The sequence below is a fragment of the Staurois parvus genome, unplaced genomic scaffold (assembly GCF_062004578.1).
Source record: "Staurois parvus isolate SC_StPar_1 unplaced genomic scaffold, SC_StPar_1.0 ptg000437l, whole genome shotgun sequence".
Lineage (NCBI taxonomy): Eukaryota > Metazoa > Chordata > Amphibia > Anura > Ranidae > Staurois > Staurois parvus.
The window spans coordinates 1404649-1429762 of record NW_028318233.1 but is presented as its reverse complement, the minus strand read 5'-3'; the positions used below and the strand labels follow the sequence as shown (position 1 = coordinate 1429762).

Sequence of the window (25114 nt, the reverse complement as noted above, 5' to 3'; positions counted from 1 at the left end):
ACCTACCTGTGCCCAGAAGTGCCACCTACCTGTGCCCAGCAGTGCCACCCACCTGAGCCCACCCACCTGTGCCCACCAGTGCCACCCACCCGTGCCCACCCACCAGTGCTGCCCACCAGTGCTGCCCACCAGTGCAGCCCAGCAGTGCTGCCAGTCAGTGCCACCAGTCAGTGCCCAGGGGTTGTGCCAGTCAGTGCCGCCAGTCAGTGCCCAGCAGTGATGCCAGTCAGTGCCGTCTATCAGTACCCATCATCAGTATCACCTATCAGTGCCGCCTATCAGTGCTGCATATTAGTGCCGCCTATCCGTGACACCTCATTAGTGCTGTCTATCAGTGCCGCCTATTCGTGCCACCTCATTAGTACTGCCTATCAGTGCCCTTTAGTGCTGCCTATCAGTGCCCATCAGTGCCGCCTATCAGTGCCCATCAGTGCTGCCTCATCAACGCACATCAGTGAAGGAGAAAAAATACCTGTTTGAAAAATTTTATAATAGAAACAAAGAAACTTTTTTTTTTTTCAAATTTTTTACACTTTTTTTATTTTTAGCGCAAAAAGTAAAGCGCCCAGTGGCGATTAAATACCACCAAAAGAAAGCTCTATTTGTGAGAAAAAAAATGATCAAAATTTCATATGGGTACAATGTTGCATGACCGCGCAATTGTCAAAGTGCGGCAGCGCTGAAAGCTGAAAATTGGCCTGGTAAATAAGGGGGTATAAGTGCCTGGTAGGCAAGTGGTTAAGCAAAGTTTTATAATAAAGACCACAGCTTTATTTTGGGAATTCATAAATAAAATTGGCAGCCTTCTGTTATATCAGAAGTACTCAACACAGATTTGCGTAGTGTTGAAAGGGTGCCCATAGATGAGCAGATAACTGCGTAACAACTATGCCCTTAAATGTCGTACTCAGTATCAAGTACAACCTTAACACTTTCTTATGTTATCCTTCACCAATACTAATATAGATTATATTTTATTTTTCAGGGAAGAATCAGCTGCTCTGGACATTTACTTGTACAGTCAGCTCCACTACGTCCTCGTTCAATTCCTACTGTACTGGCCCACAGGTAATGTCTTTATTACATACTCCTAACATTGATTATCACTTTTCATACTGACCTATAAGAGTGGAATACTCATGGTTCCCAAGTGCAGGGACTTATGTTTTACCTGTGTAGTTTGTGCTGCTATTTACAGAGGGGCATCCAAAACACGAGGACCCATTAGAGGTACTATAAAAGAATGCATTGAAAGCTTGTTGGAGGCACTGGCACAAGGACTGGAAGGAAACCCAGATACTCCATCTACTGCTGTTCATCTAGGTTCAGCCATCTGTAGACTACCCAATCTTTTTTTAGTTATGGAGAGAGTAAGGAATGGATAAAACCACTGTCATAGTTCATTTTGGTATATGTGTCCTACTGGAAAGAATTGCATTTACTTCCCCAAGATACAAGAAAATCTCTCCAAAATAATGCAATGACAGATTTTCTTTTTTATTAAAGTGGTTATAAAGCCTAACCATTTTTTACCTTAATGCATTCCTTGCATTAAGGTAAAAAAATGTTTACACATCAGTATCCCCTCTCACTCCCCCTTTTACTTACCTGAGCCATCTTTTGATCCAGCGCTGTGCACATCTAGAGCTCTTCTCTCCACTCAGTTCTCACAGGCTTTTCTGGGGCACCATTGGCTCCTGCTGCTGTCAATCAAAGCCAGTGTGAGGGAGCAGGGGCCAGGGCCGAGTCTGTATCAATGGACGTAGACAGCAGGGCTCATGAGCGAGCCCTCACAAGTGCCCCCTTAGGAAGTGGCTTCCTATGGGGGCACTGGATAGAGAGGAGGAGCCAGGAATGCCAGTGGGGAACCAGAGAAGAGGAGGTTCAGGGCCTCTCTGTGCAATTCCATTGCAAAGAGCAGGTATGTATGAACTTGTTTGTTAGGGGTTGTAATTTTTTTTTAAATGTACGTTTACAACAACTTTAAGGTTTTGTTTTTACATTTAAACATTGTATACATATATAGTACAAGCAGAGGCGGACTCACCATTTGAAAACTCGGGCACTGCCCGAGGGCCCGGGGTCAGTAGGGGGCCCCGTGAGATGCCCCTGGTGCCTTTTTCATAGGCTTTTTTGAGTTTGGGCAAGGACACAGGGGCCCCATGATCCCCTATTGCCTGGGGGCCCCATGAGTTGTCAGTCCGCCCCGAGTACAAGATTATATATAAAAAGAAATCCACAGAAATCATTTCAGATAAACTGAAGGAGCAGAAACAGACTCCAAGTACAAATAGGAGAGAGCTAAGGAGGACCATTATGATTTACAAAACCTCAGACTGGAAGTGCATTAACAGGGATAGTGCTGGTGTAAGGAGGTCGGCATAAATGGTGTGTGTGGGAATGGAGGGAGTGAGCATTAAAAATGGGGGCAGTGGGGCTTAAACACAGGCAACAGAGCATGGAAGGATTATAGAATGAGAATCAACAGGCTAAGGGGTTGTAGAAAAGTGTAAGGAAAGGCTCAAACCTAAAAAGAAGTGGGGGGGCAAGTATTGGGGCAGTAGAGTGTTATGTACACAGGAATGGCATGGAAGATAGGGCCAAGGAAGAGAGTGGGGTAGGAAGTTGAAAGTACAGGAAGGAGGGTCACATATAGGGGACAATGTGCTATTTTATCTGTTCATATTGCTGTTAGTTTTGTGGGGCACATATAGGTGTACTGGAAGCCTGGAAATGGGATGGCCTATTTCTTTCTAGGCTGCTAAAAGCATATCTAATTAGATGGGTTTCCGAGGCTAAGCTTCTCAAAGGTTTCTTTTTTAGAAGTGCCTTCACTGAGTGTCTGCTAAAGGGACAACCCAGCAGTGTTGCTAAGAGAATGTAAACAAGGGCCCAGAACCTTCCGCTAATAGGGCAGTCCCACCATGTGTGCATAAAGGAACCATGAGACTGGCAACCTCTAAAACAAGCAGACAATAAGCCGGGTACAGAGTGAGAGATTTGCACCAGGACAAAGTACCATCAACTTGATACATTAAAATTTAGTTTCCATAACAGATGAATCTAAAGTTCATTTGTTTGTGGAGGCCCAGATTTTACTTCAGCTCTCACTGGGGAGAGGTAACTAAGCTCCTTTTCCTAGCTTGAGACATATGTTAGGGAGGGAAAAACTGTGTGACATCATTAGGCTGTAGATCCAGGAGACAATTTTAAAGTGTTAATAAACCCAAAACCGTAAAATCAGTCTGTATATGCAGTAAAGCATGCTTGTTATACTCACTGTGGAACCTAAGGGGTTAATCCTCTGCATTGTGTAAAAATGCTGTTTGATCCTGACTTCTCTGATCCTCCCCTTCTTCCAGTGTCCCCCTCTTATCACCTGATAAGACATATTGTGTGGAGTCACTCTGCACATGCTCAGTTTGGTGTGTATTGCTAGAGAGGTTTTTATTTCTTGGGAGAGTGCATGTGATTATTACAGGGCCAATCAGCACTGTCCCAAGGTTAGGGGTTATGCATCTTATTTTATTTATTTTTTATTTCAGGCACTTATATAGCGTCGTCAATTTACGCAGCGCTTTACATATATATATTGTACATTCACATCAGTCCCTTACCCTCAAGGGGTGTACAATCTAAGGTCCCTAACTCACATTCATACATGCACATACTAGGCCAATTTAGACAGGAAACTCCAGGAAGGTGGTGCCATGGTTGGGATTTGAACCAATGACCCTAGTACTGCCAGGTGGAAGTGCTAACCATTTAGCCACTGTGCCAAAAACAGAAGCTAACAGGGGAGTCATATTAAGGAAAAAAAAAAGAGGATTACCTAGAATTGAGGATAGAGGCAAACTGGGGATATTCATTTACTGGAGCATTTAACCACTTCAAGTCCGGACACTTTTACCCTCTTCCTGTCCAGGCCAATTTTCATCTTTCAGCGCTATCACACTTTGAATGACAATTGCGTGGTCATGCAACACTGTATCCATTAGACTTTTTTAGCATTTTTTTTAAGACAGATAAAACTTTATTTTGGTGGTATTTATTCACCACTGGGATTTTTATTTTTTTGCTATATAAATGAAAAAGTCAAAAATTTTTGAAAAAAAAGTGTTTTTCTTATAAAATTTTGCAAATAAATAATCTTTCTTCATAAATCTTGGCCAAAATGTACTCAGTTATCTTTTTAGTGAAATAAAATAACCCAAATCAGTTTATAACCAAAAATTATAATTTTTGAAAAAATATTTTTACATTTTTATTTTTTTTTATATTATTATTTATGGTTTTTGTTTTTTTTACATACTGTCACCCTAGTAGTGCAGTGTCACCATAGTGACACTGTATTACTTGTGGGGGGTGATGAAAATTTTTTTTTTTTTACACTGATTGCTTTTACACCCATAAAGGCTGTGAAAGCAATAATTTCTCTTTCTCTCTGGCTGCATTCTTGCAGCCACTGAGAAATACTGTGCGAGCTGTGATTGGTCACAGTTTGTTACATGGTGCAAGGCTGTTGTCAATAGCCCTGTACCATGTGATCTCTGTGATCATTCACAGATTTCACTAGTAGTAAGCAATGATGTCAGGAAGTGGCATCTTGTTTACTACTATTCATGTGATCACTGATTGGCCAATCGGTGATCACATGATCGGGACCTCACACAGAGGATCGTGGTGCTGCATGCTCCCAGGGAGAGCGCACAAGCAGAGAAGCAAGGGGCACGTTTATAAATGGCCACCCGCCCCTGCACTGCTCCCGTCTGGCCCATGTATATAAAAGGCATGGTTAATATTGTTCCAGACTTTCAGGTAATGAAATAGGATTTCTTTGGAGAATATTTTCTCATGGCTGGGTGGAGCCTTAGTAGATTGTTAAATGAAATAGGTGCAGTCATATAGGCTCCCAGACTAAGGCATGCCTTACATTATGCAATTTTTTCTTTCCTTCAACCTGGCATGCTCCACCAAGAGTAGGAGAATGGGATGGCCAACACCCAGAATAAGAGTTGGTAGATTATGATATAGGACTCCAAGCCATAAGCTCTAAAGCCCTATTGTTCTAAGAAATAGAAAAAATAGTCACAAGAGAGGGAGTCAAATAACTTGAAAATATTGAGGGGAGGTAACATAGAGGGTAATTAGTGTGACTTAGACTGTTGAATAAGCTGTAGGATTCTGTAAATATGGTCATTAGCCTTTTGGCCAGGAATATACTGTAGCTGACTTGGTCTTTGAAAATGAGGGTGGGCAGACCTGTACTGAGGCAAGAGGTCAATGTTTTGGCTAATAGTTTGACATCTAAATTCAGTAGTGAGATGGGAGGTGGGGGGATTTGATCAATTAGAGAAATCAGTAGATGGCTTGGGGATCATGCACATGGCTGCTGTTAGGAAACTTGTGCAGAAAGGTTTGCCTTTGAGCAAGCTGTTAAATGTGGCTGTCAGATAGGACATAAAGCAAAGGATACAGAAGAATTTCTTCCACAAAGTTATGGTGGACTCCACAGGTGAGAGTTGTTTATTAAGCATAAAAAACTTGATAGGATTTTGAATTTCCTTTGAAGTAATATCTGCCTCTAAATCATCTCTGAGCACTTGTGCAATTGTTGGTAGTGCAATCTTGGAAAAACCGTGGTGGCCTTAGGGTGGTTAAAAGAATGTTGTTTACTGTATATGGGTGACATACAGTATGTGCTTGGAAAATTTGGGGAGGATTGTTGTTTAGTGAGCTATTTAGTTGCTTGAGGTGGGTGGGTTTTGTGCAAAAGGTCAACTTGGGGAAGACATTGAGCTAACTTGGTATCGGACTTGTTGCTTTTCAAATCTCTCAGGCAGCTTTTACTGGAAGTGTCCCTACTGAAAGATTTCCCCTCCTGCAGAGCAACAGTCATGTGACTGAATAGGGTCTGATATTTGTTTCTGTATATGAGTATTAATAGGCTTACATATTAAAGAAAACACAAATGTAGTGATAATGTGTAAAGTGCTTTGATTCTGTGTAAAGTTCTGGAATGAAGAACAAACACTCAGACTTCAGTCGACTAGAGTCAAAAGAGGAAAGAGATGAAATACGATTGGCTGCCATGCATAACTGCAGTCTGTGCTACTTTGCTGGTACATATATTAATACTTCGTTTACACAGGACAGTAATATGGAACCTGCACTCTCTGACCTGCTTTTGAAGGTGAAAACCCTTGCAAAGCACAGTTTTGCTCTGCTGAGTAATTAATTACATAGTGAAGCCAGAATCAGATCGACAATCCTAAAACACATAACTTTAAAAACAAGTCAGCAATGGCAGCTACCATATTTCTGTTCCAATACATAAAGGAGATGATGTACTTATAGATCATGTGTGGAGAATGCTCAGAAAGGCCTACATAGTTGCCAGGAAGGTTGGAAGAAAATGCAATCAATCATTTAGCTGCACAATTTAAAAATGTTCTTTTCTCGCAGTCCCTTAACAATATCTGGCATCTCAGCAAGCATATTGACTGCCATATTTGCTCTCTTCAACCATCCACATCTTAAAGTAAGGAGGGTTAGAACCTTGTCAATTTTTGGTGTCATTGCTATGCAGAGAACACTCTGAAGGACACTGCAGGCATGACTCTATCCCGTGTATTTTGTGAATGAAACAAAAAAAAGCAAGTGCAATGTGAAGTAATTAGAGCATTGACCTGTGGAGAGCAGATTCCTCTTTCCATTATAAATAGAATCCTAAGTGGTCGAAGAATCTCTACACATTTTGCTACATTTTGTCTTGTTATCAAGCAATGCATGCATCTATTTTACTATACTTACATATCGCTTGCTTAGGGTGCGGCCACGTCAGGCAGAAGTGGAAAGTGAATCTGTACAGGAGAGATTCTTCCGGCCATACTTTCTCCAAGCTCCTGGAGATATGGTGGCACATGAAGGGCGGTTATGCAGGTTAGACTGCAAGGTAAGAAATATAGAGGTCTACTAAATGGTATTCTAGTAAATGTCTTTCCTATACTAATTCAAAGAAAGGAATTCCAAAGTGACTTGTTTTAACAGGTGAGTGGTCTACCGCCACCAGACATTATGTGGCTTCTTAATGGAATACCCGTCTCATCAGATGCCACTCACAAAATGTTGGTCAGAGAGAATGGAATTCACTCACTTCTCATCGATCCTCTTTCACAAGCTGATGCCGGGACATACACCTGCATTGCCACCAATAAGACAGGACAAAACTCATTCAGCTTAGAGCTGAGTGTGATGGGTAAGACTGCATGTGATATGTTATTTTATATCTAGAGTGAATAGTAGGTAAGCACTGATTGGCTTTACCAGTCACTTGCTAAAAAAACTAAAATCATTGATAACTGCAGGTCAAATTTTAACCAGTGTATTACAAAATGCAGTAACTGTGGCTTGTATCTGTTTCTATTTGAAATCAGTACTGCAAGCACAGACAGACCTGTAGTACTTACTGATAATTATCCTGAGAGTTGTATTTCCCAGAGCATAATGTTCTACAAAATTACTAAAATTAAATTAAAGTGGCACTATCACTTTGCCCATTAGGTCACAGCGCCTGTGTACAGCTACCTCAATTACCTGTCATAACCACCACCAAAAACTTGGTGTTGACTGGTGTCAGGTGACATCACCCCATCTGACATGTGACAATACTAGGCCTAACTATTGACTGTACTGCACCATGAGTGGAGGTCATTGGCCCCACCATGCCAGAAAGCACTACATTTTTACTGGCTAGGACAAAAGTAGTGGCTGGAGAGGAGAATATCATAGGCTCAGAGGAAAATGGCAGTGTCTCTTTAGTAGTTTTAATATTATAGTAGGTATTAGTACTGGGCATTTAACACTGGTAGTTGTTGGCACAGTGTTCCCAGCACTGAGGGTGATGGTCATCCCTATGCCTTCGTATTACAAAATGGCTTGTATAAAATTACTTATTATAGATTATATTTATTTTACAAGTATGAAAATAGACATTTCCTATAAATGAGTCATTTCTCGTAAAAAAATACACCTGTTTTACCTTCCTGCAATTTTCCCAATTTCTCTCAGCAAAGGAAGTGCAGAGACCACCCATATTTTTGGAAAAGCTGCAGAACTCTGGGGTGCCAGAGGGTCATCCAGTTAGGTTAGAGAGTCGAGTTATTGGGATGCCTCCCCCTGTCTTCTACTGGAAGAAAGACAATGAAACCATTCCAGCCTACAAACATAGGATAAGGTATGTACTGACACTGTTCATTATCATGACTATCTGTGTTAACTTGGCTGTCATGTGTTAATACAAATATACTTTTGTAATAAAGCTTTTGGGTGGGATTAAAGTAAGCCACAAATTCATAAAAGGATGCAGTCTAACCAGCAGTTAATCATTTTTACATGTGACTGTTTCATAATTATATAGCCCAATATATCTTTAGCATGCATGTTGTAATGGAACCGACCCAGACTGCGCTTGAGTACTTCCATTAGAATACTGCTTCCCCGTCCGAACACTGACAACAGACACCACAGCCGACCATACAAGACTAGACGACACCAGTCTTGAAGTAAACCAGAAGATAGACTAGTTTATTTGAACACAGATGCAAGATACACTCAGGGGACAGTCCCCCCTCCCTGCATAATGACAAGAGACACACAGGTATTCAAACTTCACACCAGCAGACAGTCCCATCAGGAGGGAGGGCTGCTGGAGACACCCCCCCCCCACTAAGCTAATACACATAAACACATACATCCCATTAAACAATCAACAGCCCCCACACAATATTAGGACAGATCACCCTGTACCCCTAACAGGCACAGGGTGATTTACACATAAGAGGGATATGATGAGCTGAGACAGGGGTCTCCCCACCTCTCCAAAGTGAGCTGGGTTCCATGGGCCCCCCACCCAAAGTGACTCCCATCACACATGTTATGAAAGGAAGATAGTTTATCGGCACTTCTGATGCCAGGGAGTCATGCGTACCTGGAAACCATTGCAACAACAACAATAGACTGGCTAACAAAATGTCACAATAACTTTTCACCCCCAGGAAAGAATCACTAAAGCTGGCCATACATTAATCAGAATTCAAAGGGTGGTTGTTCTACTGATTGACTTCTGTACAACTGCCAAGTTAGAAATTTTCTGCTTGATCAGCACTGCCGGCTATAGCCAGCAGCTCTGCTCAGTGTATACTGACAGTGGGGAAATCTCCCCACTGTCAGATTGCAATAGCTCAGCAGGAGGATTCCTCCATCCACCTGTTGGTTGAACAACACTACTTAAGGGTGTGTGCTGGTACCAATATACATAGCAACGTTTAGACAAGTATACTTATTTCTAAGGGGGATATATTTTACTCCTAAATGCAGTTTTGAAATTAAATGTTCTATTCACTGTCATTGTGTATAATACTACAACAGACATCTGTTTAATTACTTCCATATACTATGTGATCAAAATAATGATCAAGAGAGATATCATGGTTGGGATCTATTTTTTCCTGAGATTTCTTATTATCATTCCTGGGGATCAAAAGATGATTCACTCAACATTCTCCTGACCAAAAGGTGTAAAACTTTACACCTTTTACTTTACTTGACAGTACTGAGGTCCTGTGGTCTGCTAAATATTATTCAACAGGGTTATGACATATGATAAATGGGGATTATAAATTCCCATCTATATTTGCCCTACATTAATTAGTAATATTTTTTTTTCAATATTTTGAGAAAGATATGTCTTGTTCTTGTAGTATGCACCAGGATGCCACAGGGTATGTGTGCCTTCTGATCCAGCCAGCTAAAAAAGAGGACGCAGGGTGGTATACATTGTCGGCAAAGAATGAAGCAGGGATTGTGTCCTGTACTGCTAGACTTGACATATATGGTAGGTTTAAGTACATAATATATGAAAATAACAGAGTATAACTAAGTTATATTAACAAAAATGCAGTAATTTTTTGGACCGGTAAAAATGTACCATAAAGAGTGTTATGAGACCTGCATGTTATGTGATAATGTAATATAAGAGATGCATGTTACCAAGAAGAGTGGTATGGGAACTGTACCTAACCACAGAGAGTTGTATGATAGGTGAACATTTTATTAGATATTGCCATAAAAGCTGGATAGAGAGAGAGCTACTTGGTCTATTCATATGTTCACTGTGTATATGTTCATATCTTCACTGTACTATAAATTTTACTGTCACCTGGGATATATTTACATATCAAATTAAATTAAATTTCATGTAGTGACTTCTTATGTATTTCATTGTGTGGAGAGTTTATCGGAGTGTCTCTCTTAAAGCCCATTCCCAGCCATTATATTTATTTTAGTTTATCTATAAAGTGCAGATGATGGGTGAGAAACTCTGTTTTATTGCTGTGCCCTTTTTTGGGGAGATTTACCTTCATTTACTCACTGGATATCTCTGATAAGGACAGACACAACTGCAAAAACAAAATTATTAAGTAGATTGAGGGCAGGTTAGAAAGTTTATCCAGTTTATATTGTTCTCGGAATCTTCCTTTCCTAGTAACACCAGGATCTGCCTATTCTTGTCTGCTAGGACTAGAAGTAAAAGAAGATTCCCCAATGAGGACACAAACTGCAATAACAATTTAACATGAGCTCTAAATTTTGCTCACTATAACCAAAACTTGGCATGGCTAAAGGTGGGCTTAAAGTAATATAGAAGAAATCTATGTGTTGCAGATTGACACCTTTCACCAGGGGCAGACTGACCATTTGGAAACTCGGGCACTGCCAGAGGGCCCGGGGTCAGTAGGGGGCGCCATGAGATGCCCCTGGTACCTTTTTCATAGGCTTTTTTGAGTTTGGGCAAGGACACAGGGGCCCCATGATCCCCTATTGCCCAGGGGCCCCATGAGTTGTCAGTCCGCCCCTGCCTGGTACCTTTTTCATAGGCTTTTTTGAGTTTGGGCAAGGACACAGGGGCCCCATGATCCCCTATTGCCCGAGGGCCCCATGAGTTGTCAGTCCGCCCCTGCCTTTCACCCTTCCACACGGTCAGATCCTGCGGGACCATAGCCTAACAATATGGGTGAGATTTACTAACACTGGAGCACTCAGAATCTGATGCAGCTGTGCATGGTAGCCAATCAGCTTCTAACTTCAGCTTGTTCAATTAAGCTTTGACAATAAAACCTGGAAGCTGGATTTTATGCAGAGTTGCACCAGATTTTGCACTCTCCAGTTTTGGTAAATAACCCCAATGTGTTGCTCTTTGTAATAGCTAGTGTATTGAAACTGAAAGTAATACAGTATTTTCCATAATTGTTTGCAGCTCAGTGGCACCAGCAGATTCCTCAGCCAATTAAAAAAATACGACCTCCTTCAAACCGCTACTCAACATTCTCCATGCCAAACCTGGATATTCTGAACCCGTACCCAATTGCAGAAACCCCGCTGAGCTTTATGTCTCCAGTCCGTGATGTGGTAGAGAGCGATGAGCTGTGAATTCAGCTGGCTACAGTAACACTAAAACTGTGAAGAAAATTACAGCGGAAAGTTTACAAAAGTCAATTTTTCTATTTTTTTAAAATATGGATTTAGTTTATTGCCCGTGTTAAATAGTCTAAAAGTATTTAAACGTTTAACCTAAATGGGGCTTATAGGCACCATTGTTCACCCATATAAAATGAATTTATCTTTTCTACAAGCTGAGCGCACCAGAAATATACACAGATTTGTGTCGCTGTGTCACTGACAGTGGGATCTGTTTTAACATGGTAATGCTGTGTATTTACCTTATTTAATTATTTATGTTATTAGGCAGAATAAAGATCAATAGATGTTCTATTAATATGAAGATGTGTATCATTTGTATCTAACAGATATTTACATTGTTCTTGTAGTGAGACTGACACTGTAGATGCTTTCAGTTAACCGTGCCATCTCCCACTATTTAAGTCCTGGAAAGTTTGTCCATATGAAATGGAAAAACAGATGTATTATGAAATAAAGCGGCAACATACTGCATATTTTTAGACTTGTTTTATCATCAGTTGTTTGTCTTATTTTTGTCTTATTGTACACTCCAATTATTTTGCACAGATTCTTGTGCAAAATTTTTCACCTGTGCAAATATCCTATACCATCAATTAACTATATTTACCATCAAACAGAAAATTTTGACTTTTTAAAAAAGGTGCAGTGATATGCCAGTGGCCAATTGCATACTTGTCTCTGGTCAGCAAGACTTGAAGCAGACAGACAGGAAAATAGCAGTTTCAGGAGGTGAGCAATGGCACCCCTCATATTTCTTTATTTCTTCTTTCTTAAAGTAGAACTATAGGCAAAAAGTGAAAAAAGGGGGATTGGGGGACCCTCGGGTACTGGGTCACTGCCACAGTATATATACACTAGTGCCATGTCCTAAATTGGCTAGTCAAAAAGGAAAAAGGAATACAAATGGACTTTAAAGGCACAGAAACTACATACACATAGATAAAATCCAAATTACTTTATTTGACAACGCATCACAAAAACATCATTCAATTAAAAGATCATTGTACAATATCCCCGCAGACAATATCCCAAAGCCCACCAGTTTCTGTGCCTTTAAAGCCCATTTGTATTTCTTTTTTCTTTTTTGACTATAACTATAGGCAAAACTTTTTTTTGTTCATTTTGGATAGAGTAAGGGAGGGTTATAACCTCTGTCAGAGGTTTTTTCGCCATCTGTGTCCCATTTTGGACATTTCCCTTCACTTCCTGTCCCACAGCCAAACAGGAAGAAAAAATCCCTGCAAATTAAAGGAATCCCTTGGGGACCCCCAAATCACCATGACTAATGTCCCTATTGAAAGATTTCCCCTCTATTACTTTTCTTGGGATAACCCAAAATTTGGGATTTTCTTTACTTTCAATGATCATGGTAAACAGGAAAAATAGAGAAGGTGAATTTGCCTAACGGGGGCACAGAGAGCAATAAAAACTGATAGGAGATCTAATCCCTCTCCACTCTATCAAATTTTTTTAAAGTTTTGCCTTTCGTTATACTTTACATAAACCCAGAAGTGAAACACTTGTATTTCCTATGTATTTCCTGACCCCTATAGAACATATAGAAAACCACTAAAAGGACTAAAAGGAATATATTAAGACCTTCTGTTTACACTGTTTCTGTAAAGATAGCCCTTTGATTACTCTTTAGCTTTTCCCAAGAATCCCCTAAAGCCTAATGCTGGGTGCACACGAGAAGTTTCTTTTTTTCGTTCAACCCAGCAGGCTGAAGGGAAAAAAACTGAGCAGTCGCCATGCTAACTAAGTAATGTTAGTGCCACAATCTCCCTCGTTGAGCTATTATGTTCTGACAGGGGCAATGCTGGGACACGGTCATCTAGCATCCAGGGCAAAGATGCCAAATAGTGCCCCCAACAAAATGTATGAGCATTATGTGTCAGCAAAAATCTCTTCCCTCCGACTCCCCAAATAAATGCAAGCACTATAGGGGGGCTATAGAGGGCTATAGGATTGCAGCATTTGGGGCCCACACTAAAGATGCCACCGGCTGTCACATTGCCACTGCGCTGTTTGCTTACCTGCCCCCTGCCCACATTCTTTGCTGGGAGGAGATGGGAGAGGGTAAACAAACAGTGCACAAAAACCAGCACTTCTTATAAAGTCCACGATCTCTTTAAAATCAATCAAAAATAAAAATAAAAAAAAATCAAACTTCCATATAAGAATTATTGTGTTCTTCTCATGCTCTCACCAGACAACAAAGAAATAAAGTCTTTCAATCATTCAACTTGTCTTCTCTTGAGTGTCAGTGTTCAATGTGATCCCACTATGCTCCTCTCCCACCATGTAAAAAAAAACAAATCGCATATAGTGTAGTAGTTTAAAATATGTGAACTAATAAATAAACTAAATTGGCATACTCAAATGAAAATTAAAAGATATGTGGCCATTTACCATATCTACCCTTAGCCTTAATTCAAAAGATTCTTGCAGTTATACAAAAACAGTGCCTAGAAAAAGTATTCATACCCCTTGAAATTTTCCATATTTTGTCATGTTACAACCAAAAATGTATTTTATTGGGATTTTATGCGATAGACCATCAGCACATAATTGTGAAGTGGAAGGAAAATGCTAAATGGTTTTCAGAATTTTTTACAAGTAAATATCTGAAAAGTGTTGCATCCATTTGTATTCACCCCCTTTACTCTGATACCCGTAATTAAAATCTAGTGGAAACAATTGCCTTCAGAAGTCACCTAATTAGCCACCTGTGTTAATGTAATCTCGGTATAAATACAGCTGTTCTGTGAAGCCCTCAGGGGTTTGTTAGAGAACATTAGTGAACAAACAGCATCATGAAGGCCAAGGAACACACCAGACAGGTCAGGGATAAAGTTGTGGAGAAGTTTAAAGCTGGGTTAGGTTATAAATCAATATCCCAAGCTTTGAACATCTCATGGAGCACTGTTCGATCCATCATCTGAAAATGGAAAGAGTATGGCACAATCGCAAACCTACCAAGACATGGCCATCCACTTAAACTGACAGGCCGGGCAAGGATAGCATTAATCAGAGAAGCAGCCAAGAGGCCCATGGTAACTCTGGAAGAGCTGCAGAGATCCACAGCTCAGGTGAACGGATCTGTCCACAGGACAACTATTAGTCGTGCACTCCACAAATCTGACCTTTATGGAAGAGTGACAAGAAGAAAGCCATTGTTGAAAGAAAGCCATAAGAAGTCCCATTTGCAGATTGCGAGAAGCAATGTAGGGGACACAGCAAGCATGTGGAAGAAGGTGCCCTGATCAAATGGAACTAAAATTGAACTTTTGGGCCTAAAAACAAAACGCTATGTGTAGCGGAAAAATAACACTGCACATCACCCTGAACACACCATCCCCATTATGAAACATGGTGGTGGCAGCATCATGTTGTGGGGATGCTTTTTTTCAGCAGGGACAGGGAAGCTGGCCAGAGTTGATGGGAAAATGGATGGAGCCATATACAGGGAAATCTTAGAAGAAAACCTGTTAAAATCTGCAAAAGACTTGGGACTGGCGCGGAGGTTCACCTTTGAGCAGGACAACGATCCTAAACATACAGCCAGAGATACAATGGAATGGTTTAGATCAAAGCATATTCATGTAGCAAGACTTGAAAATTGCTGTCCACAGACTCCATCCAATCTGACAGAGCTTGAGCTATTTTGCAAAGAAGAATGGGCAAAATTTCACTCTCTAGATGTGGAAAGCGGGTAGAGACATACCGAAAAAGACTTGCAGCTCTAATTGCAGTGAAAGGTGGTTCTACAAAGTATTGACTCGGGGGCTGAATACAAATGCACTCCACACTTTTCAGATATTTATTTGTAAAAAATGCTGAAAACCATTTCTCATTTTCCTTCCACTTCACAATTATGTGCCACTTTGTTTTGGTCTATCCCATAAAATCCCAATAAAATACATTTACGTTTTTGGTTGTAACATAACAAAAAGTGAAACATTTCAAGGGGTATGAATACTTTTTCAAGGCACTGTAATAATCCTTCCAATATCCTTCACACGTTGATCTCCGCATTTGATGAAATCCCCCCCAAAAAGAAAACATTCATATACTAATTTTTGTGTACTGTTGATTTGGGTCTGCCCATGGGGCAGTTTATATTCAGCTGCTGGGAATTTTTCTATAGATCATCAGGCACTGAGTGTTAGGTTTTATAAACACTGCACAGTGGCAATTCGGCAGTCCCAATACAGGAGAGCTGCAGTGGCAGAAGGAGGAGCTGGAGGAGAGACAACACAACCCATCCTAATCAATGAATGGAAGGAGAAGATTTTTCAGTCATCCACCTGGCCTCCATTTATATGTAGCGCCCTCCTAGTTAGCTAGGAAGAGCTACACTCCTGTTGTTAGGGCTGAGTAGCAGCCTGGGATTAATAGCTAGCAGGGGTCAAAATTGGGTTAGAGCTGAGAGGATCTGCAGACCAGCCCTCTGGAATTTCCTCCTACTCTAGAAATTTGGAGAAAGGTCTAGAAACAGTGGGCAGATCTGAGGAGTGGCTGGTTTGTACTCTTGGAACATCCTGGCCAATCCCAAGAGGAGGCTTGGAAAGGGGCCAGGACAACCTTTAAGAGTAAGTGAGCCTGCTCAGCAGAGGAGAAGGAGTGTGGTGGTTGGAGAGGGAGAAAGAGAGGATGTGAACCTGGAGGCATGAGCCCGTGAGGAGGTCCAAATGGAGAGGGATTCACCTGCAAGCTGGGGACCTTGTAAGGCTGAAAACTTGGGACTTCACCAGCCCCCTGAGAGAGAACCACCTGTGTGGTAGGGAAGGAACGGCCCAGCTAGAAGGCCTAGTAGCAGCCACTGACCCACCGGCAGCGCAGGAGAGAGACCACATGAGTAAAACTGCACTTCCTGGGCCAGTAAAAGGAAAGGAGCACTCTGGTGGGAAACTGGATTAGCTTTTTATCAGGGACTGTTCACACTGTAGTGGCAAACACTGGATCTCCTGCCCAGGGATTCACCTAGAGCTGATGGATTAAGGAGAGTCTGGGGTCTGGCATGGTACATCAGGAGAGGCTGGCTAGTTCTTCAGAAAATGATTTTTTTTGCTGTGCAGACTTGTAAATAGTTTCAGGAAGTTTGTTCTCAGTTCGAGTTCCATTGGGCATCCCATACACCCCTTACCCCATCCAAGTTTTAATATCCCCTAATAAAACATCAAAACAAGTTCAAGGACTGGTTACCGTCTCCAGGCTGCAAGTCTGAATGAAAATGTGTGTTGCCTGGCTGTGCAGGACTATAGGGGGACCCAAATCTATTACAACGCCTAGGGGGGAGTACATATACATGTTTTTATTCATAGAAGCAGGCATGTCAGACTTGTGCAAGGAGATCAGTGCTTCTTCACAGAGAGTGAGGGACCCAATCTTCAGCTTTGTGGAAGGGGACAGGCTTTTCTACTCAAGATATGGCTGATTTAAAAAAAACTGTAAGACTTAGCACACCTTTTGGCACATAACTGCACTGGGTATGAAATGATAATATCACAAATTAAAACTAAGTAGAATTCCAGCCAGAACTTTTTTTTAATAGTGGGTAAGGGTAGAACCTTAGTCAGTTTTTTTTTTAATAATAGTGTCCACACTGAAATTTATAGAATTGTTACAGTAATTGAGAGGAAATCTCAACAATGTGATGGTGAAATCATGATGTCCTTATCAGGCGATGTCCTTTCACCTCCTTTACTGGCGGCAATGGTCAGCAATGGGATTTTTCTTCACTTTTTGGACTGGTTAAACTTTGACCCTGCCTGCAAATTGGAACAAAAATATTTGGCTGGAGTTGTTCCATTAAAGCCTAGGGGCAGCAAAATGACAAACAGAAATATTAGCACAAGGGACCTACAGTCAGTAGGATGTGCCCCTTGTGCTGATTCCTCTTTTCTTAGTGAAAGTCTTCCTGTGTCCTGAGCCTATCCACCCCCCCAAATCCACCCCCATCGTAATCCTCCGGATCAGCGAGGGGTTAATACAACTAACAGGCTGTCACAAGCTCTCATCCAGAGAACCCGACCCTGTCTTCCCTTTCCACCCAGCTGCTCCATCTACAGAAATTATACTATAGCTCCAATGAATGCAACAGGATTTATGAATGGAGGATGGACAGTTCATTGATAGCTCCACCCCCTCCATATATAGACCCTGTACCCTTAAAGTGGTAGTAAAGTCACTTTGTATATTTTACCTGCAGGTAAGCTTATAATAAAGCTGAAATGTGGTGGTGGTGGTGGTGGGGTTGCTGATCCTGCAGGGCTAACACAATTCCTGTCCTAGGGTGACAATGCTGCTTCTCTATATAGTACATGATCACTAGGTTATAAAAAGCCTTGACTAAAGAGAACTATTGAAGTCACCACATCTAAGCACTGGTGTTCTGCAATTTATTACTTTTTTCAGGGGGTAGGTACACTTTAACTCTCTTAGGCTTCTTTCAAATGGGTGGCAATACTTAGCATCCTCTGAAACATTGCAGTGGATCACTTTTCAGAGGGTTCAGGAGATTATCCTGCTGCCTCCTGAATGTCTACTTTTCTTTTTCTTTTTTTTTATTCCAAGGAGGATTTTGTAGTAAAAAAAAATCTGAGCTTGTGGCTTGTGGTTGCCGTGTGCTCCCATTGAACTCAGTAGGTGCTTCCTGTCAAACTCTGCAGCCTGAGTTAAAAATTGCCTCAGCTGATAGATGGAAGTCAAAAAATAATTGTTTTCTATGTGTCCTGTTCACGCTAACCCACTTGTGTGATGTGCAGGGCGGTGCAGCAGGAAAAAAATGCAGCATGTCTACATTTTTCCACAGTGCACTGGATGGCACAATATATCACCGCACAGCAGCATGATGCACCACACTGTTGTGCAGTGACATTATGAAGTGTCACTAGGTTAAAGTAAGAAAGAAAAAGAAAAAAGCAAGTCAGCAGCGTGACGCGCTGAAACATTTACCGCACTGCTCTCTACTGCAGCCAACACTGGCACTAGCCTACATGGTACAATGCTGCATTTTATTGTACAGACTATTGCGAACCTAGCCTAAGTATTTTCACCCTTCCAGGGACCTGTCACTTCACAACAGATGCCATAAAACCCATGCTGATGGACATAAAAACGCAACACAATGCGCATTAAAATGCATGTTAAATGTACTTGAAAGTGCATGCATTTCACTGTGTTGTGGTTAGCTTTTATGTGCAGTATAGAGTGAAAGGTATACAGCCATATTTATACATATACTCTTTGTGGTATTTGTCTAAATCAACCTTTCTCAGCCTTTTCACTGTGGAGGAACCATTTAAATAATGTTCAAGTCTAGGGGAACCCAATCTAATAATGAATAAACCTTCATCTCACGGAACATTAATATGATCAGTAAGTTGTAGAAAGTGTTAATTAAAAGAAAAAGAATATGACTTACCTAGGTTATTTGACACCCAGGGTAGATCCTTTTGTAACTCCCTGCTCTACAAAACCACAATCAAAAATGTTGATGTCCTCCTCAGGGGCGGACTGACAACTCATGGGGCCCCCGGGCAATAGGGGATTATGGGTCCCTGTGTCCTCACCCACACTCAAACCACACCCAAAAAAGCCTATGAAAGGTACCAGGGGCATCTCATGGGGCTCCTTACTGACCCCGGGCCCTCGGGCAGTGCCTGAGTTCCCAAATGGTCAGTCCGCCCCTGGTCCTCCTACATTATTGGTCACTGCAGAAGTACCACCTTAGACTGGTGGTCAGTGTAAGCAGGAGATCATTTAGCCATTGCACAAGAGAAGTCCTTGTTGAGAATGGCTGGTCTGGTTGATTGAGAACTACGCCTCTTAAAGTGATATTAAAGGCATCATTATAAAAAGAAAATAAAAAACATGTAATACTTACCTACTCTGTGCAGTGGTTTTGCACAGAGCAGACCCAATCCTGCTCTTTTCTGGTCTTCTGCTAGTGGCACTGGCTTCATCCTCCTGCCAAGTGCCCTCAGAGCAAGCAGTTTGCTATGGGGGCACCGAAGCAGGCTCGCTCCTGAGCCGCTTCTTTTAGTGTCCATTCATACATAGGGCCATGGACACTGACCAACACCCCTGCCCCCCAACTGGGACAGCCTTCCACTACCCCCCTCGGCGATAGAAAGACACTCATCTTCACAGCTCCAGACATCCCTGGGAACGAGAGTCAGGCTCTACATACACCATCAAGCAACCCACAGCCTCTCTCAGATCCCACCTAGTTCTCATGGCACGCATGTCCCTTCTTTCATCCCTTCTTCTGAGGGGAGGTGCTGCCCCCCTGAAAAATGCTGCACTAGGCAAGTGCCTTGTGGTAAATACACCCCCGATATGGGGACAAACCTAAACAATCCATTCAATCAGTCGTAGGTAGGCTCTTGTACTACAGGTGATGGGAAATCGAAAGGAAATTGTACTATCAGTGTATGGGCTGCCTTAGTAACATAAATAATTCTGACAAGTGCTTTTTAAAAAAAGAAAACTTTTCTTTAATGGCTAATAGATACCAAAGTATGAACTATAATGACACCTTTATTTTCTTCCATTCTATAAAGCACTTCTTTTATTATGCAATTACAAACTGAAATCCTTTCTTCACCAGCAAACGCTACATTCTAACTCTCTGTGACTGAAGTAACAGGCTGGACATGGCTACATGTCAGTGCAATGAGAAGGATTATCCCAGAAATACAGTGCCTTCCGTCCCAGCACAGAATGTTACATTGATTGTTATCTTGCAAAGATAAATGTTACAATAACTCAAAGCATCAACATCCTCAACCAATGGCCTATAATAGATACATCTGATGTAATAGCCTATTAATCAGTACCCATTATTTATATTCTTTATATAGAGGGCTGGTGGTGTTATATCAGTCCTGCTGAGTACATGGACAGTCCTGAAACCCTCTCTGGTAGGAAAAGGTCTGTGTAATTAAATGATCACAATAAGAAGAATTAACCCAGAAATACTTTTGTCTTAACACATAATGCACAATGATTGTTATACTGCAAAGGTAACTGTTACATTAATCCAAAGCATTAATATTCTCAACCAATGGTCCATAATAGATATATTCAATCTCATGTGATTTGATAGTATATAAAATCCCCCCCCCCCCCACCCATCAGTTATATTCTTTATATAGAGGGGTGCAGGTGTTATATCAGTTCTGTTGAGTACATGGGAAGTTCTGACACCTTTCCTAGTAGGAAAAGGTCTATGTAATCAAATGAAGAATTAACCCATAAATACCTTCTGTCCAAAAACAGAATGCTACAATGATTGTTATGCTTCAAAGATAAATGCTACAATAACCCAAAGCATGATTATTCTCAACCAATAATCTAGGTCTATAATAGATATATACATTATGGGGCGGACTGACAACTCATGGGGTCCCTGGGCAATAGGGGATCAAAACTCAAAAAAGCCTATGAAAAAGGTACCAGGGGCATCTCATGGGGCCCCCTACTGACCCCGGGCCCTCGGGCAGTGCCCGAGTTTTCAAATGGTCAGTCCACCCCTGATACATTGTCATGTAATGTAATAGTCTATAAATCAGCCCCCATCATTTATATTCTTCATATAGAGAGGTGCAGGTATTTTGCCAGTCCTGTTGCGTATATGGAAAGTCCTGACACCCTCCCAAGTAGGAAAAGGTTTGTGCAGTAAAGTCATCACAGTCATCAGAAGAACTGACACAGAAATACATTCCATCCCAACACAGAATGCTACAATGATGATTGTTACCCTGCAAACATAAATGTTTCAATCATCAAAAGAATCAATATTCTCAACCAATGATCTATAATAGATACATTCTATTGCATGTGACCTACATTTATAAATCAGCCCCCATCAATTATATTCTTCATATAGAGAGGTGCAGGTGTTGTAATAGTCCTGTTGAGTAAATGGAAAGTCCTGACACCCTCCCAAGTAGGAAAATGTTTGTACAGTAAAGTCATCACAGTCATCAGAAGAACTGACACAGAAATATTTTCCATCCCAACACAGAATGCTACAATGATGATTGTTACCCTGCAAACATAAATATTTCAATCATCAAAAGAATCAATATTCTCAACCAATGATCTATAATAGATACATTCTATTGCATGTGACCTACATTTATAAATCAGCTCCTATCATCTATATTCTTAGAACAGAGGGGTGCAGGTGTTGTACCAGTCCTATTTAATACATAGAACATCCTGACAGCTTCCCCATTAGGGAATGGTCTGTGAAATGAAGTGATCACAGTTATAAGAAGAATTAACCCAGCAATAATAAGAATTAAGCCAGAAATAAGAAGAATTAACCCATAAACACCTTCTGTCCCAACACAGAATGCTACACTGATTGTTATCTTGCAAAGATAAATGTTACAATAACCCAAAGCATCGATATTCTCAACCAGAGGTCTATATTAGATATATTCAGTTTCTATAGTCTATAGATCACACTTGATCATATCTGATCTTCCTAACAGTCTCTATAGGAAGCACTGCATATAGAGGGGTGCAGGTAATGTACCAGTCCTGTTGAGTACATGGACAGTTCCTGCCACCTTCCCTAGTGGGGAAAGGTCTGTGAAATGAGGTGATCACAGTCATTTGGAGAAGCCAGTTCCAGGTAGCTCTGACAGTCCTGATGAAAGTGTTCATAGTGATGGGTAGCAGACCAGTCCCCTCCGTCCCTGTATCTCTCTGCCTCTGTTAGGATCCTGTTTAGTGCCATGATGTAACTCAGTGCCATCTGTAGGGTCTCGTATTTGGACAGCTTCTTGTCCTCTCCCCATTGAGGGACCACTTTTCTCAGACTGTCAAACGCTGTGTTAAGTCCTTGCATCCTCCTCCTTTCCCTGGCATTGGCTGCCAGCCTCCTCTTAGTTGACCCTTCCACTCTGGTTGGCATACACCTCAGTAGGCACCTCGATGCCCCCTTGGACTGTCCCTGGCACCCAGAAGTGGGATCCATAGGAGGAGATGATGCATCAGATTTCATGTCTCCAGCAGTCCTGGGATATCTCCAAAGGTAGCTGTGAACTTCTAGAACATCATATAGGTAGTATAGATGCCCCTGGTATAGATGTCTCTGGCACAGTCAGCGATGTCTCTAACACAGGCAGTAGCGTGGTATATGCTGTGATCCCAGCACTGGACTGAACACCTCAATGGTTGACTATTGTGTCCACTATTTATATTGTGCATGTTGGGGCTCAGCAGATGGTGGCAGGTGGGCAGGCGTCCCTAAGCTCCCATACCAGCTCATTACCACCCTGGGACCTATATGCTAGGATTCTGGGAAATCTATCAAATCTGGAAGGATACAGCATGGATCTGCTGGAACGTTTATGTGATGCTGCCCAGGCAGGGCTCAGCCATCTGTTCTGCAGCACACTCTGTGCAATCTCATTAATAAGTAAACTTGCAGCAGAACACCATCTCCTGTCCAGCTCTAGGACTTGTATTGTCCTGGACCAGGATCACCCCACACCGGAGATCACTTCTATACAAGATCGACCCTTATTTTCAGACAATCCATCAACCATTTCTAATGTTCACATGAATAAATGTAATCACAGATGTCCTTCCTCGCAGGCTGCTCTATGGACTTGCCATGTCTTAGGCATATTAGCAGTGGACTGTAGGCAGGACCTGGAGTTAATGAAGCCATCAGAACAATTATTGATGCTCTGGAGTTTGGACAACAGATCATTAGCCCTACAGAGGCAGAGACATGAGAAATGAAGCTTCATAATCCTCCAACAATAGGATGCACTTGAGAAATAATTGACTCCAGCGTGACAGATGTTCAATTGAGGTCATTAATCAGATGCTGGGGACCTACATACTCCAAGTAGCAATCTAGATCATGTCCAAGTCCAGTCAATTACTAATATCACAACACATCCTTGTCATCCTTATTTGTGTTTGCTTATATCACAAGGAGCTGTCTTCATTCAGGGGAAGCCTTGGGCTTGGCTGCTTTGATATTCTCACTTAGAAGTTGGGAACAATTATTCAAATGCCCCCAAAGTGACTGAGGTCATTATCTGTAGCGTTGTTGCTCTGCGGACTTTAGAATTTGCCATAGCTGATGAGTAAGCAGTAAATCACTTATTAGTTAAAGCCGTATTAAGCTGGCCATACACTATACAATCTGCTTGTACAATCTCCTTTAGTCGCTTCCCGGCCACCCTATAGCAGAACTACTGCTACAGGGTGGCAGGGCTGCACAAAATCACAAATATATACATATATATATGTATGTGTGTGATTTTGTATTTCTGGTATTTCTGGGCGGACTGACAACTCATGGGGCCCCCGGGCAATAGGGGATCATGGGGCCCCTGTGTCCTCACCCACACCCAAAAAAGCCTATGAAAAAGGTACCAGGAGCATCTCATGGGGCCCCCTACTGACCAAGGGCCCTCGGGCAGTGCCTGAGTTCCCAAATGGTCAGTCCGCCCCTGGCGCGCACCCTACCCACTCCGCCATTGGCAGCTTCAGCTGTCGATCATCATGTCTCGGGCCAGTGATTCCCCGCCGGCACCCGACAATCACCGAGTATCACTGACGGGGGAGAGGTCTGTATGTAAACAACACAGATCTCTCGCCCTTCAGCTCCAGCATGCTGCTTTGTATGGCTCTGCCAGAGCCATACAAAGCAGTGTGCTTACAGTGGAAAGCACACACAATGTACAGTGAAACAGCACACAGGTAACCCTTTGATCGCCACAGATGTTAACCCCTTCCTGCCCAGTGCCGTGTCAATGCTTATTATTAGCACTGATCACTGTATTGGTGTCACTGGGGATGTCAGTGACACCAAGTCAGTTCCCCCCAGTGTCAGAATGCCCGCCGCAGTCCCGCTATAAGTCGCTGATTGCCGCCATTACTAGTATAAAAAAAATAACTTGAAATTCCAGTATCTATACTGTCATTTGTAGACGCTATAACTTTCATGAAAACCAATGAATGTACACATATTGGGATTTTTTTAAGCAAAGACATGTAGCAGAATACATTTTGTTCTAAATTTATGATGAAATTTGATTTTTTTTTTTTAATTTTACTGGACATGTTTTATAGCAAAAAGTCAAAAATATAGGTGGTTTTTTTTTCAAAATTGTCAGTCTTTTTTTGTTTATAGTGCAAAAAGTAAGAAAACGCACAGGTGATCAAATACCACCAAAAGAAATCTCAATTCTTGGGGGAGAAAGGGACAAAAATGTAATTTGGGTGCAGCATTGAAAATGTCAGGTAAAATAACGCAGTGCCGTATCGCAAAAAAATGACCTGGTCATGAAGGGGGGTAAATCCTTTAGAGGGCAAGTGGTTAGGCTACATTTAGACTTGCATCTAAACCACTACACCACTGAAAAGTGATCTGCGTTCGGATTACTTTTTAGAGGCGTTTGATAGGCAGTAAGCAGGCAATGTGACACCTCCTCTCTAGCTGTTTTAACCAGGTAAGTGCCACGTCCACATTCCACAACCATGTAGTGGGGGAGTGATAGTTTTATATGGGCACAAAGCAAAGCATTGG

The 25114-nt window shown here is 41.7% G+C and overlaps 2 protein-coding genes across 6 annotated transcripts in view; one reads left to right on the top strand and one right to left on the bottom strand.

Moving 5' to 3' along the window:
- The window catches only part of MYPN (myopalladin), a 186931-nt gene extending 174894 nt beyond the window's left edge, over positions 1-12037 (top strand). For all 5 annotated transcript variants that reach the window (XM_089687761.1, XM_089687758.1, XM_089687762.1 and 2 more), the window contains 6 exons: positions 986-1068; positions 6829-6955; positions 7051-7258; positions 8071-8236; positions 9762-9895; positions 11318-12037. In XM_089687761.1, coding sequence (XP_089543887.1) covers positions 986-1068; positions 6829-6955; positions 7051-7258; positions 8071-8236; positions 9762-9895; positions 11318-11490 — 891 coding nt within the window. In that variant the 3' untranslated portion in view covers positions 11491-12037. The remainder of the gene's footprint in view (positions 1-985; positions 1069-6828; positions 6956-7050; positions 7259-8070; positions 8237-9761; positions 9896-11317) is intronic.
- A 7984-nt stretch (positions 12038-20021) lies between these two features.
- ATOH7 (atonal bHLH transcription factor 7) lies at positions 20022-22840 on the bottom strand. Its single transcript, XM_089687757.1, has one exon. It carries the CDS (start codon positions 22565-22567, stop codon positions 22136-22138), a length of 432 nt encoding a protein of 143 aa, XP_089543883.1. The 5' UTR covers positions 22568-22840; the 3' UTR covers positions 20022-22135.
- Between the last annotated feature and the right edge of the window lie 2274 nt (positions 22841-25114).

Excerpts from the sequence above, each read along its gene's own strand:
- ATOH7 (XM_089687757.1), bottom strand. The coding sequence starts at position 22,567 with ATGAAATCTGATGCATCATCTCCTCCTATGGATCCCACTTCTGGGTGC.